This window comes from Melospiza melodia, chromosome 8 (genome assembly GCF_035770615.1).
Source record: "Melospiza melodia melodia isolate bMelMel2 chromosome 8, bMelMel2.pri, whole genome shotgun sequence".
Classification (NCBI taxonomy): Eukaryota; Metazoa; Chordata; class Aves; order Passeriformes; family Passerellidae; genus Melospiza; species Melospiza melodia.
In genome coordinates this window covers 24482084-24496742 of record NC_086201.1, presented here as the reverse complement: position 1 = coordinate 24496742, position 14659 = coordinate 24482084, and the positions used below count along the sequence as shown (strand labels likewise).

General features: G+C 37.5%; 1 protein-coding gene across 3 annotated transcripts in view; it reads left to right on the top strand.

The window, feature by feature from the left end:
• Positions 1-14659, top strand: part of RAPH1 (Ras association (RalGDS/AF-6) and pleckstrin homology domains 1) — a 79082-nt gene that overhangs the window by 26829 nt on the left and 37594 nt on the right. For 2 of the 3 annotated variants that reach the window (XM_063162290.1, XM_063162293.1), the window contains exons 2-4: positions 6532-6651; positions 8260-8365; positions 9181-9692. In XM_063162290.1, coding sequence (XP_063018360.1) covers positions 6532-6651; positions 8260-8365; positions 9181-9692 — 738 coding nt within the window. Of the gene's footprint in view, positions 1-154; positions 234-6531; positions 6652-8259; positions 8366-9180; positions 9693-14659 lie in introns of those variants that run through there. The other variant, XM_063162292.1, reaches the window with a different exon arrangement.

Here is a 14659-nt window from a genome sequence, read left to right as displayed (position 1 = left end):
AGAAATCACGCTGTGAATGTTTGAATAACTGTTACTTTCAGCAGCCTTAGTTGATCTTTTATTAAAACTGTAGCCTGTGCAGTTCAAAACATGCATTTTCAGACAGCAGATTTCTTTTCTGTGGTTTCCAAGGTACATTCTTGCATGTTGCAGGGATCAGTGGGCAAAGGAGGGAATATTGTGGGCTGTCCTGTTTTGCATCTCCCAGTTAAACCTGAAAATAAGACCATAAGGTGAGTATGCCTGGTTTTCAGACTTGAGGGAGTTCTGCAGTCTAGACCAACTGCCTGAGAAAAAGTAAAAGACTTGAAAAGAAATATACTCAAACTGTACATCACTTTTAAACTCTTTCAGTGTATTCTGGAATTGTCTTTGTTCTCCTAGTTGCTCTGAATAAATCTTGTATGTTGCATATTCTGCTCTTGACTTCCTCTGTTTGAAGAATAGTAGTTTTTGCTGAAGTACAATGACCTATTTTAATTTTGAAGAACAGCTTAAAGAACCCCCGTGTGTTAACATTTCTCTTTTGCCAATGCTATTTCCAAATTGCTACTAATTAGTTTGTTTTAAAAAATAAATGTGGAATTAAATAAAAACGATTTTCCAGAGCAATGCTGAGTCCCTTTCTTCCTTAATAATTGGAATGTAGTTGAGTTGGAAAGGACAGATAAGTTGAATTGTGGCAGATAATGTGTTGATGTGAAGAAAAACACCTTCATCAGCTGGAGACTAAGGGAAGAAAGACATGAAATAGATGGTAGACTTAAATCCAAGGTTGTCACAGTAATAATGAATGCTTTGTATGCCTAAATCATATCTACAGTATCTTGACATATGACTGCTTTTTTGTGAAACGTGTATTGATGTCCAAGATTGGACAGATTTCAAGAGGTCACCCACAGTATTTCAGAGTATTGGTTGTGAAAGGTCTCTTTGCTTTTAATGAAGTGTCTGAAGATTTGTCTTTTACAGGACATTCAGCATGTTTTCACCTTGTTTTGTTAGTGCAAGTCTGGAAAACTATTGCCTGAAGCATGGTTTAAAAAAAAGAAAAATGAAACTCGAAGTTGGCTGAAAACAGCACATTGAAACAGACTTTCACTTGAAATAAGATTTTTTCATTTGGAACATTCTGAATTTGAATTTTTTGGCTGACAGATTTGTATCTTACTTTTTGAATTTGAGAGGCATTGAAATGTCTGTGGTGCAGAAGCCTTGGGAGGTATTCAGCTATTAGTATGCTATTTGAAGCTTAAAGAAAACAAATGTTCTTTTGTTCAGGTTTTCATTTAGATTGCTTTTAACATAAACTGGGTTATAGAACATTGGATAATGCACAAAGGGCTTCCTATAACTTTCTAATCCCCCTCCAAATATTTTTTTCAGGAGTAATTATTTTCAGAATACTTTATGCTTATTAAGAAGTAACACAGAAGTACTAAAGCAAGTGATCTGCACTGTCACTGGCTTAGTGTGCTGCAGTATTAAATTTAAGGGAAGAGTGTCAGTGTCAGTTATGGCATAAGAATCTGTGACTGAAAAGTGTGCCAGGTCTGATTGGTCCCTGTCACATGGATGGAGTATTAATGTGATACAAATGAATATATGTGCTCAAAGTACCTATCATTGTTTCCATGACTTTAATTATGGAAATGTCTAGAAACATAGAACAGGGATGTGGGCTTTGCCTGTCAGTTTTGTAAAAGCATTTTAGGGTTTTTTTTTTCTGTTCAGGTAGCCTTGTTTCTTTAAGCAGTCAGGTGAATAAATATTAGAGATGAAAACCTGCTAGAATCTTATATTTATGTGTGCACTCTACACTTATCTGTTCATATGGTATATTAGTGTAGTGTTATATCATATACAGCTTTTTAACAGAAATGGGTATTGGCATAATAGCACAGGAATTATCACTAATGAAGGAATTTACATGTCCAGATGAGGTCTAGAGAGAGTGTGTTTCCCAAACCAGGGCATGCTATGTAGTTCTTGAGGCTAGATGTTAAAATGCAGAAAAAGTTATTTCTTGAGATAGTGTTTGAAACATTTGTGTCTTGTCTAGTGCATCCCTAAAATAGCATTGTAACAAATTCAGTAGTTGTTTTCAGAAGGCAAATTACTGTTTTCAGGACCAAGCAGAACATTGTGCAAGCTTGTATTTAAATAATAAGAAAGGTTGGAGGTAGAAACATCAGTTAGTTGGCTGATAGATGGTATGTTTTCATTTTGGGGTTTTATGCTGTCAGTTGGTTTTGAACGTACTTAAGCATCTATAGTTCAAAATCCTTACTATACTGCTTCTGAAATTATAGAGAATAAACACATTCTTGTTGCTAACCCTTTATGCACATTAGTGTTTCCAGTTGAACTCAGAATTCTGTTTTTCTTTCTCTTAGTCTTTGCATCATCAGTGAATTGTGTTATGGAGAAAACTTGCAACTTAATTATTTTACAACTGCTTTTTTTTTCAGTGCAGTCTTTTCTTTATAAGGAAAGACTCTTTCTTTATTATATTAACCATATAATAAAAAATTCATTTGTCTCAATCAACTTGGTTAATTTAAGGTAGAAACTACTGTCTGAACATGTTAAGTGTGCAGGATAGGGTCTCAGTGAAAGACACTTCCCTCATGCCAGGGTCTCAGTAAAAGATACTTAAGATACACTTTTGATAACTCTGTCCCAAAGCTGTTGATATAAAGAAAACTGTTTCTTCATTTCAGAATTCTGTGGTGGTGTCTTTTCTTGAAAATGTTGAAATGGTATATCTGAAGCATTTCTCTTGGGCTTTCCATCTTTCCTCATGTGTTTTAATATCTTACGCTTGTCCTGGCATACTAAGAAAATAAAAATCATCTTGAAAGAGTAAATCTTTCTGGTTTATTCCCCTAAAGTATTGGTGAGTTTTGTTTCTTTACACTGTAATTTAAAATAGTAGGTTATGATTACATGGTACAACTGGTAACTTCTAATGAAAGCCTTAATAATTTTTCATAACCTTATACTAGAATATTGTGCTCCATGCATTTAAAGGTAAAATCTAATCAACTGTTTTGGAAACTAGATTGTTGGCTTACAGTGATTATGAATGTGCAGTGTTTGAACAGCATTTCAGACAGACAGAAGAGACTGTCACAGTCCATAGTGGATAATGCAATGATACATACACCACTATTTAGTGCAGGAAGCCTCATGTCCGGAAGACTACACTGTGTTGATACTGATTTTATCCAGGTATCCCAGAACGATGCTGCTCATTTTCTTTGTGCTCCACTTTGACATATGCTCTAAGAGAATAGAAGGTGAGGTGTTGAAAAACAACTTGAATCCTGAAGTTACTTTGGTATATCATCTGGTTCGAGCTAGGCAGAAATAAAAGCTATTTAAAATCTGTTCCCCTGTAAATGTTTTAGGAATGTAAGCAGCTTACTTTATGGCATCACATCAGACCCATCATCCTTTCCCCATTTTTTACATCTAACTCAATTCTAAATGACTCCTTTAAGAAAAAAAAACTCCAACCCAACTAAACAAAACACACAGCCCCTCGCCCCTTATGCTGGTTTTATTTCTTGTTATAAATAAAGATATTGTATCCTTAGAAAGGTGTGATAACTCCCACTTAGATCATAATGTGCTAAAGTGCAGTGCATGTTTGCTGTGATCAACAACAGTGAGAAAGAAAATGGCTATAAAAAGTAAAATTTGAAGTTTATAATTGGAATGTGCATTCTTTTTTGAAATGGCTAAGGTTTTGAGTTCTTATGCCAATAAGTTCATATACTGCTTTCTGAGCATTTTGTCTCTGCCCTCATTTATTGAATTAATTCTTTAATTAGTGTCCTTTGGGATGTCTTCCAGTTGTGGAACTTGTACTAAGCTTTCCTTTTGCAGAACTTGTGACTTAATATTAGCTGTTTCTGAAGCAAGACACTAACCTCTGTGTGCCTTTTGCAAGTTAATGTTGACTGGCTCATAGGAAATGCAGCTGACGTTAGGAAGCTTGGGTGGGGACTACAAGGAGCTGGCAAGTACTCCAGGGTTCAGTGCCAGACATGCTGACACAACAGTACTTCACTTGTAAAAGTTTTCTTTAGGCTGCTAATTCTGTCTTCAGAGTAACTGGAACCAAAGCAGTGTCTCTGATGCCAAGTTAAAATAGCTAAAGTAACACTTTATAGGAAATTGAGAATGCTTTCCATGTCTTAGATCTTCAGAAATATTAGTAAAAAGAGCAAGTTTCTCTCTTAATGAAAGGGTGAGTTATGAACAGTGTGAGTATAATGAATGCATGCAAAACAAGTCCATCTAGCTAGAGTGAGTGTTAGAAGCAACTCCAAGAGGGAAAAGCTAGCATTGTGAAGTCTCTGTAAATACTGTGCTCTGAGGGATTTATATCACAGTTTCAATTTATTTGATTTGCTAGTTCGTAGTCATATTTCATAAGGCACCCTTTAATAGCTTCCTTTAGATTTCAAAGAAAAAATGTTTTCTTCAAATGTATCTAGACATTGAGAAATGCTGTGTGAGCACTTCTACAGCAGTTTGACCATGTCACCTTAAATATAATGTGTTTTGTCTTGAGCTTACATTATTTCTGGTCCATATTAGAGCCTAAGAAATAGTAAGGCAAAGCTTTTTGAAGGGGGATAAAAGTGGAACACAGCTTAGGTTGGCTTTGCAGAAGTTCAGGCAGAATATGAGTTGCTGCTACCATGCTGTCTCCAGTTTTGTATGTGGGAGGACTTCATGATGCCTCAGGAGGTATCGTGGAGAGGAATCTTGCTGGGGAAGGCATGCCTGGCTTACAGACTCTAAAAACTGCTGCAGTCTTGGTGGAAGGATGCAGCAGTATTACATAAGCATATTGGTTTTGTTTTAATTTCATCGTGACCCTTCGATTTTAGGAAGTGCTTCCTTCATTTCTTAAAGTGCAGGACTCAAAGCAAGTGGAGGAAGAAAGGAGATTCAGATGATGAATTTAATGTGTTCAGTGTTTTTGCAGTGCAGTGTGCCATGACATTAAAGTTGGCTTTAATGTTATTGCTTCTTTTAAGATAGGCACGTGCATTCTGCTCTCCTACCAAAGTAGAAGTTCAGGTAGTAGACTGAAGCAGCTTTGCCTACAGTAACTGGATGGCAGTGTCTTGCATCCATGGGAGACATTGGCTCCTGCTGACCTCAGAATTACAGATCACCTCTGAAGTCTCCTCTGACCTATTTTATCAAGTTAAAATTAAATAAAAGCAATATATAGTAATAAGAAAATACTATTTTTAAATCTTGGAGGTTTTTTTTGCATGAAAACTGTCATATAAAAGAAAAAATGGATTGAGCAGTTTTTTTCTCTGAGATCACCTTAGTCATTTTTCTTAACATCCCTTATTAGTTTGACTGTGCAATGTTGGACACTGATGTCTTTCAGACCAAGATTTGTCTTTTCCTGAAGAGAAGCACTTAGTTAATTTTTAAATCTACAAAATGTAAACTGGTGATTTCTGAAAGCTATGCAGCAAGTAACTATGTAGCCCATGACTTGCTGGGCTGTTCAAATCCAGCTGTTCAACTCACCATTTTTTTTTTTGTGAAGCTTTTGCTGGGGATCTGTTCTCATGTGTTTCTGGACATTCTGTGGCACATCTCTGAAATTTAGCTTCTGTACTGCCTGATTCCTTTCAAATTATTACCTAGATTTTTGTCCCCGCAAGTATGTGAATTCTCTTCCTGAGCTGGATCCTGTCTTTGCCAGTATGAGTGTACATAGAAAGGCATGTGTGTCTTAGCTCCATAAAAGAGGCTGGAGGATATGTTTGGAAAAGAAATTTTTAAAAAAGGTTATTTTTCACTGAGATAATAACAGATAAACTTTGGAGAACATTATCTTTATCTTGGTCACAAATTTGTTGAATGAAGGAGGATCTTGAGAGATGTGGTGACTCTTTACTTCCAGAGAGAAGTTCCTTTGTTGAATAAAGATTGTGCAGTACCACTGAAGTGATCTGGTCAGTGTTCAAGATTTGAACTGTCTCAGGGGATGTATTGCTGACATTCTCTATGGCCTGTTTAGGCATTTCTGTTTACAGATGTGTAGTGATCTATTTGCAGTGCAGTGAGGCTGCACTTCCTGTGGTTGAATGGTGTTGCTTAACTGTGGTCAGCTGAATTCCTTGGAACGGGAGTTGAATTTTTCTAATGCAATGTCAATAGATTTTGCCAACAATAGCTGGCAATGAAGGCACATGCAAGGCTAGCATGAATTTCTGATGGTATATTACATATTGTGAACTTTGTTCTTAATCATTTTCTGCATCATCTGACAAAAGTGAACTGCAAAAATGGCTTTGCAATTATCTATCACAACTTCCATACTAAGTCTTTACTAGTAAGCAGGAGTTTTTATGGAGTTTATGGATGGACATTTGCTTTGATTTATGAACAGTTTCAGAAACATGGTAGCTGACACCATTTTTCTTAGACAGTGACAAGAAAGTTTGAGTATCAAAACTTCTTTTCTTGGTTTTTTTTTTCCAGATGGAGCAATTGTCAGATGAAGAACTTGACCATGGTGCAGAAGAAGATAGTGATAAGGAAGATCAGGATCTCGACAAGATGTTTGGGGCCTGGCTGGGTGAACTGGACAAACTCACACAGGTGAGGGAGGCTTCAGTCATCTCACAGAATAATTTTTTTTTGTTATTACAATTCTTTTCAGTTGAATACCAACTGCTTGACTCTGCCACTTGCAGCAAGTCAGACAGTAGCCTGTGACCAGTTCAGTAATATTTAAAGGTTTATAAATTGGCTTTCTCTGTGAATATCTGGTGTCTTAACATTTATTCTGCTTAAGTTATTCTGTATGATGCAAGTTAAATGAAAAAAAATTTTACCATGCTTCTCATGATTATTTAGAATTAAGCTTTTGGTGCTGTTGTAGTTTTTAGCAGTTCTCCAAACTGCTGGGTTAGCAGTTATGGAGAATGTGCTCAGATAATGGTGAGGGCATACCACATGTGTGTCCAATGATCTGCAATAACTTGAATAAAGCCAGCGCAAAGCATGGTTGGGGTGCTTTTAACCAGAATATATTTGCTTCACAGGAAATGTTTGGTAGCAGTCTGTGTCTGTGGATTCAGTCTGAAAGAATGGGGCCTAACTTGCCTCTTCTGTCTCCAGTTTCCCTGATGGTCTCTAGGGTTATAGATTTTTTTTTTTTTTTATTATTTTTTTTTTTTTTTTTGTTCAGGCCAAGCTGAGGAGAGAAGGGAGCTCAGGAAGAATAAACATTAGGGAAAAAGTAGCGCATTTGATCTTTTTATCAAAGACTTGAGTAAAGATGTAGAAAATGAACATAAAAAGTTTAGGTGAGAAACTTTTTTCCGTTGAAGCAGATCTTCAGGAACTTTTTATCAGTACAAGCCTTGCCTAATTTCAGATGTTCTGCAGGCCTGTTGAGTTTCAGTGACAGCAAGAGCTGGATTCCCTATGTAACACATTCCAGTCCAGGGCCAGCAGCTCCTGACCCTGTACTTCTTGGGTCAGCAGCTGGATCACAGTGCCCTACTGCTTGCTACTTACAAAATCCTGGTATTTATTACAGTACTATACCCATATTAGCCATCATAACATAACAACTCAGTGTATTGGTTAGAAAGAGTTTCTTTTTTTAACCTATGCTAGTTTTTCATAAAAATGTGCCCTACATAAACTGGCTAGGGTCGGTTTTCATAACTTAATGTTATTCACAGGAAAGACTATTGAAAAAAATTCTGAATTTAGTGAATTTAAATCCCTGTTAATAAAATACAATTCTTCATTGAATGTTTTTAAGCACTTATGCCATGATTATGCTCATGAGCTAATGATGGATATTTTAGACAGTATTTCAGACTCTTATCCCAGTTTGAATGTTACGCAGTTTCATGCAGAGGGGTAGTTACAGCTAAGTCAGCTGTCTGTTTTAAAATGAGCCAGTGTCTAACACCATTCAAAAAAGCATTTGGAAAATGCTTCTATCCTTTTGATTCTGAAAAAAAGCAGAATGTGTTTAACAACCTTTTTTTACTGCATATCTGAAGTTAAATCTCTGTAGTATGACGATGTTTGTTTTCAGTCTAAAGCCTGAAAAACAGGGGTGCTTTCATATATACCAGTAACTTCTGAAAATTTTCTCTTAGAGAAAATGAATTCTCATTCATCTTAAGGAACTGGACAAGCAAATCTTTGTCAAATTATATTTGCCCTTTTTTTGATCTTTTTCAGAGTTTGGATGCAGACAAGCCTGTGGCACCAGTGAAGAGGTCACCTCTCCGCCAGGAGACCAATCTTGCCAACTTTTCATATCGCTTCTCCATGTACAATTTGAATGGTTTGTTGAATTATTTACCGCATATAGTTTAAAAAAATACTAGTTTAAGAAAAAAACTATTCCAACTATAAATTAAAATATTGTAAAATATAAGAACATTTAAATACACTTATAGCTGAGGTGAGAACATGTTTGCTGAAGGCATTGCTTTTTGGTGTCCTTTTTTTCCAAGTATTTGAGTCTCCTAAAGCATTATCTTTTACAACACTTAGTATTTGAGAACTTTAGCATAGTACTTGTATAAAAAACTTGTTCTGGGATCTGATCTCATGAAAGAATGACTTAATGTGTATCTGTTAACCAGGAAGAAAGAGCATCTTGCTTTACGGAACAGAATGCAGGAATATAGCTACAGAATGCTTTCAGGATAAACAGAAGGAAACCTTAATTTAAAGGTTTGAGTATGTATGTAGTATTTTTGTTTTGATTTTGTTTTTTTTAAATCTGTTGCAATACTTTAGCAAAAAATGCTTAGCAAAACATCTACAGTTTTTCGAAAAGTGAGGCATGATATTATGCAAGTGCGTTTTTGCATTCCATTCACAGGAAAGCAGTTTAAACTTTTCAGATGTAATCTGAACATTCATAGACTTCTTTTGCTGACAAATGAGTTTAACCTAAATAGTGTGAAAGTTGCAGTGGTCAAGGGTAGTGCAAACGAATTTTGTTTTGGCAGTGCACAGATATTTTGCACTACAGATGGGAGAAGAAAATGCTGCTTCCTTTGCTCTCTTAGCTATTAGATTTGATAACACAAAGTGAGACATTGCAAATGAAATAACTCTGCACATACTGACTACTCTTGTTTGTTGCAGAAGCCCTGAATCAGGGGGAGACTGTGGATCTGGATGCCCTCATGGCTGATCTCTGTTCCATAGAGCAGGAGCTCAGCAGCATCGGCTCTCATTCAGCAAACAATGCTGCAGTGAAACGCCTTGCCACGGAGCCCAAAACTCAGAAACCACCTGCTAGTCGACCTTCCACTAAGCACAGCAGCGTGAAAGGATTGTCCGCTGCTAAGGTGACTAAACCATCACATGCCAACGTGTCTCTGGATGACATCACTGCACAGTTAGAGAAGGCCTCTTTGAGCATGGACGAAGCAGCCCAGCAGTCTGTTGCAGAAGACACCAAGCCAGTGGTTACTGCCCAGCACAGGAGGACAGCATCTGCTGGCACAGTGAGCGATGCTGAGGTGCGCTCCATCAGTAACTCCTCCCGTTCCAGCGTGACCTCGGCAGCTTCCAGCATGGACTCCCTGGATATCGATAAGGTGACGAGACCTCAGGAGCTGGACTTGACATCACAAGGGCAGCCAATCACCGAGGTAGGATGTCACTAATTCAACATTTTTGTTTGTTGTGGGTCTTTCTCTTCAAACTTACACCTCATTCCCCATGCTGACACTCAGAGCTAAACATCTGCAGTGCAGTGGGGTTGGTTGACTGCCCATGTTGTATTTACTTCTTTCTCTGGTTTTGGTTCTGTCTGCAAGGAAACTTCTTGTAAAGAATGTGTCTAGGTTTTGGGATTTTTAGGAGCTTTCCCCATCTCTTCCTCCTCTCAAGCCAATCATGCATTTTAATGTTTTTGTAGTTAATATTTTTATTCCAAGTAAATATCATATATTGCCTTTAATTTAAATCTGAGGAGTGCACAGCTGTGGAAAAAAGAAAGCACAATTGACAAAATTCTATTCTTCTTACAGTACAGTTAATACCTGAAACGCATGGAGCAATCTACAGGTGTCTATCTGGAGCTATACTATACCAGTAATTTGCTGTTTAATACTCTTGTTTAATGTATGACAGGAGGAGCTCTTTGAAGCAATACACAATGCAGAAAAATAACTGGGCTGCAATACGGCATTAGCAGATATTAATTTGGGATTTTGATGCTTTGAGATTGATTAATTAGAGAGGAAACTTCAGTAAGAACAGCCAGTTTGGTGAACATTGCAAGTGCTGGTGACTTGAAAGAAAATGTGGAAAATGTTCCAGTCAGTTTTGAGAACTTAAACTTAGAAGTTCTCTCATAGAAATACTCTCTGAAACAGAAATTTGACCTGTTAACATGTCAGTTGTACTAATATGCATGTTCTCTTTCATGAGAGAAAACTGGAACAAACTGAGTTTATTCTAATCAGTAATTAAAACTACTCTGAATGGGCTGTACTGAAAGCATGGTTCTACACATCTGCAACAGAAGTTCATCTGATGTAAAGTGTATGATGCAGGCTTGTCAGTCTTATGATCAACTCATTGAGGTCACACTTTGATTTAAATCTTCATTTTAAATAGTGAGAAATTAATGACAGTTTAGGTCTACTTTCTTTTCATATAAAAAGTTAGCGTTCAGTGTGCTTTTATTGGAGATTTCCTGTTGAGTGAAGAAAAAGAGATAGAAATGTGCCCTTTGCTCTTTGGAAAGTTAAAGTGCAAACCTTTGCATTATTGCTGTAGGCCTGTGTTCAATCCCAGCCTATGACAGTCATTGATTATATTGTTGTTTGTTTGAGAATCATTTTCTTTTTATGGCATGATAAGGCTTATATTTGCGTTGCTGTTTTTGGGTGGAGGGTTTTTGTTTGTTTGGTTGGTTTTTTTTTTGTTTGTTTGGGGTTTTTTTTTGGTTTTTTTTTTTGGTTTTTTTTTTTTTTTTTTTTTGTTTTTTTTTTTTTTTTGCATCTCCAGCTGTTACTCATGATTATATGTCTGTGTTTAATGTAGAAAGTTAGGTAATCTTGCATTTTTGTCTCTTCTCAGGCTGAAAATATGACTTTTATCAATCAGTTGCTCTAGCTTTTATAGCATAAGAGAAGCATGAATATTGCATTTTTTGATTCTTTAATGCAAGATGTTTTCTGCAGTTGATCTTGCAGGTCTCCCTCTAAATTCTCTTTTACTTTGGGAGTTATATGCTTGAGGCATCTGTAAAATTGCCCTTCTTGTCTGCCAGGTTTTTTCAATCCTTTGTGCCATGAGTCATCAACAAACCACCTTCTGCCCTAAATTACCTTGATACTGGTGAATCAAGGGATAGAGGTCAAGAAGTTGCTTTGTGTTCACAGGAAGCTAATCTGTATTGCTGCAAGTGTTGCAGTTGCTGTCTCAGTTGCTTTCTGACTGCTTGGCCACTGACTGCAAGGCTCAAAATCATCCCCAAAAGCTTTTCTCAGACATGTGAGGGCTGCCTTTGTACAAACGCAGTGATTGCTTCTCATATAAGAATGTGACTATTGTTTCTCTGCCCAGATAAGTTGATAAGAATGATTGATTCCTTTGAAGGAGGTAACCAGAAAGTGTCAGTAATTTGAGATCCAGATTGTGCTCTCCTCTCAAGAGCAGAAACCTCTGCACTCATTGACCATGCTGTTTGCTTTGGCTCCATTCTTTTTCGTTTCAGTAGCCTGAGGAAGGTTCAATTCTGAGAAACTGTCCCTAGGTTTACAGAATTGATACTCAGCTATTCAGTATTTGTTATATGATGGGGTGGGACTTCTTACAGAGAAGTTTCTTTTCTCGTCACTGGTGAACAAGGAAAGGGAAATAACTTTTTTTTTGCATTTGTGACAGATTTAGTGGTTGCGTTTTTAAAATGAATTTAGCTTTTAAATGGATTCTTTGGAAGAATCATTGAGTATCAACAAAGCTGTTTATTTCCTATGTCATTCATTTAGTGCCCAAAAACTAGTTTAAGAGTTTATTAATCCTCTTGGCTAGGTTGTGAACCAAAACACCTTTTACTAGTAGGGCTGAATTGTACTCTCCCACCCCCACAGTTGACTCAATGGTGCTGTTTCTAATAGAAAACATCCCTTTGAGAAAATAGCCTTTGAAGAAGTCCTAATGTCCATATAGGGAAAACCTCAACAGTTTTTATGCAGAAAGTGGGAGACAATTTATTCATGGTCACAGCAGATCTGTTTTGAGGTTTGTTATTCTGATGTAGTGCTTCAAGTTAGCTCTTTTCTTTTGCCTGTCTTCCTTGAGACTGCCTGTAGGTGAGCTGACCTTTAAAATTTTTCTTTACTGCTGTGGCTCTTCTGAAAGAGGTCAGTATCTTGGCAGCTCTGCCCTTTTGACCGATACTTTGTCTTCTCCAGGCAGTATAGGTACTTTAAAAAGTCATCCTTTCTGCTGCTACTTCATGTTATGCTCTAAGTAAAATGGAAGACAGTTCTGATGGGAGGAAATGCTTGTCTGAAAAAAGAAATTAGGCTTTGCACTTATTAAACTTCAGTGTTCTATCTTAAAATATACTTCTGCTGTGTAATTTAAGAGCTCTCTGACTTGGCAGTGCAGGAAAATCCTGTAGAAGAGCAGTCATGTACTGGCCCACTGAAGGTGTGTGTAGTCTAATATACTCTGGCTGGTAACAGGGACCAATATTATAGGAAAAGGCTGCAATTCCACAGACACCAGAAATGGGAGGATATGACTTCACTTTCCTCTCATCCTTCCTTCCTCACAGTTCTTTGCTTACACTCTCATCTCCTCCCTTGTCCCAGCTGTGGCACTTAACTGGTAATTAGTACCCCAAAACTTTGTGCTTCTATTCTGCATCTCACTCTGTGTTATTTAGGTGAACTGCAGAGGCTCAGAGGAGTGATGCACATGAGGGAGGTGTTATAGCCAGGGACTGGAGGCTGGAAGGGAGAGCAGGAACTCACTTGGTGGTGGTAATTGATTACTCAGAACTTCTTGCCTGAGTATTAGGACAGACATCTTACCTCTTGTCATCGTCTTCCTCCTAGCAGCCTGTGCTCTAGGCAACTCCTGGGCAGATATATCTCCTATATGCAGATAGATCAGCATGATGACAGATGACAACTCTCAGTGGTCATATTGGCCAGGACCATCCTTGTACTCATTCTGAATTTGTCTTTAGATCACTTTCAGGGGAGTTGACTGGAGTTCCCTCGGTTGTCTGAAGTGGTGGGTTTATTACTTGTCATCATGGTTTATTTTCTTCATTTCCTCCTTTCCTTTCTTAGCACTATCTCTTTAGACATTGTGAGTGTTGATGTTTTCAAAGACTATCACTTTGTAGTCTTAAGACCCTGTCTTGGTGGTACTAAGTGTTTTCTGACTGCACTTCGTTCTTGTCTTCAGTCTCCCCTTAAGCATTGTTGAATAAAAAAATTGTTTCCACCCCACCCTAACTCCATAAGTTTTTGCTAAATTGAAGTTTGTCTTTGACACAATGGCTTCACAGATCCTTGCTTGAACAGTATTCTTTCTGAAATTGGTATATTGCATTTTGTTTTCTTTGCTTTTACTTGTGTAATGAGTGGCATGCACCTTAAAATGTGGCTTCTGTGGGGGGTTACTTTACTTGTATGTAGACTAAATTAGTGAAGTAATAGCATGCATCAGTTGAAGGTAGGGGAAATGATGTCTCTGTGACTAACTTGTTGCCTCCACCCATATTATCTTTTTCTTCTTCCTTTGGTCCCTCTGCCAGCAATAAGTTGTCTCTGTTTTCAGTGAGCTGTGCTGGAATAGAAGGAGAGGAAAGCAGAGGGGAGAGAATAGAGAACTGTGTTGATGATGCTTATGTAGCTGTGTGTGTCTGGAGAGTGAAAGGCTCCATTCATGGGCAGTCATTGTTACTGTCCTGCACACACTCAGTGAAGAGGTTGCAGATAAGTTTGAAGTCTGCCATCTGGTCTGGCACAGTTCAGCATCACCCCCACCCCTCTTTATGTCTGTAACCCAGTTTGCACAGCTGAGAGATTCTGCTCATACAAAGATAATGCAAAATTTAGCTGGTAACACTACATGATTTAATTGCATTTTATTTTTTAGCTTTTACCTAAACTCATTGTAGATTTATACTTGATGCATGAGGGGTAAAAGTCATGAAGAGAGCGACCAGTGCAATAAAGCCCCACGTGGTTTTTGTTTCACTTGACAGAGAAGGCAGTGTAGAGTAAACATTAATATTTCTTTCAGGGTAAAAAAGGGAGCTTTGGAGGCATGACAGTTAGTAGCAATTGTCATGTAAGCACAGCACACGTAAATAAATCTGTACTGGCTAAAAGATCCTGTGGGATAAAATGAAAAAGTTGAAATGGACATAAGGGAATAATAAAGTCTGTGTTTCATAGCAATTTTGTTATAGTTCTTACATGGACATGCTAGCATTTCATTTGCCCATGCAGCAGTGTAACACAGAAGCTTTGCTACCCATTTAAAATTATTGAGGGTCCTGTTTTATGTGGGATTGCTAAATGTTGCTATGTATGAAAAGGCAGTTAACTGTTAACGTATGCAGACAAATAAACTGATG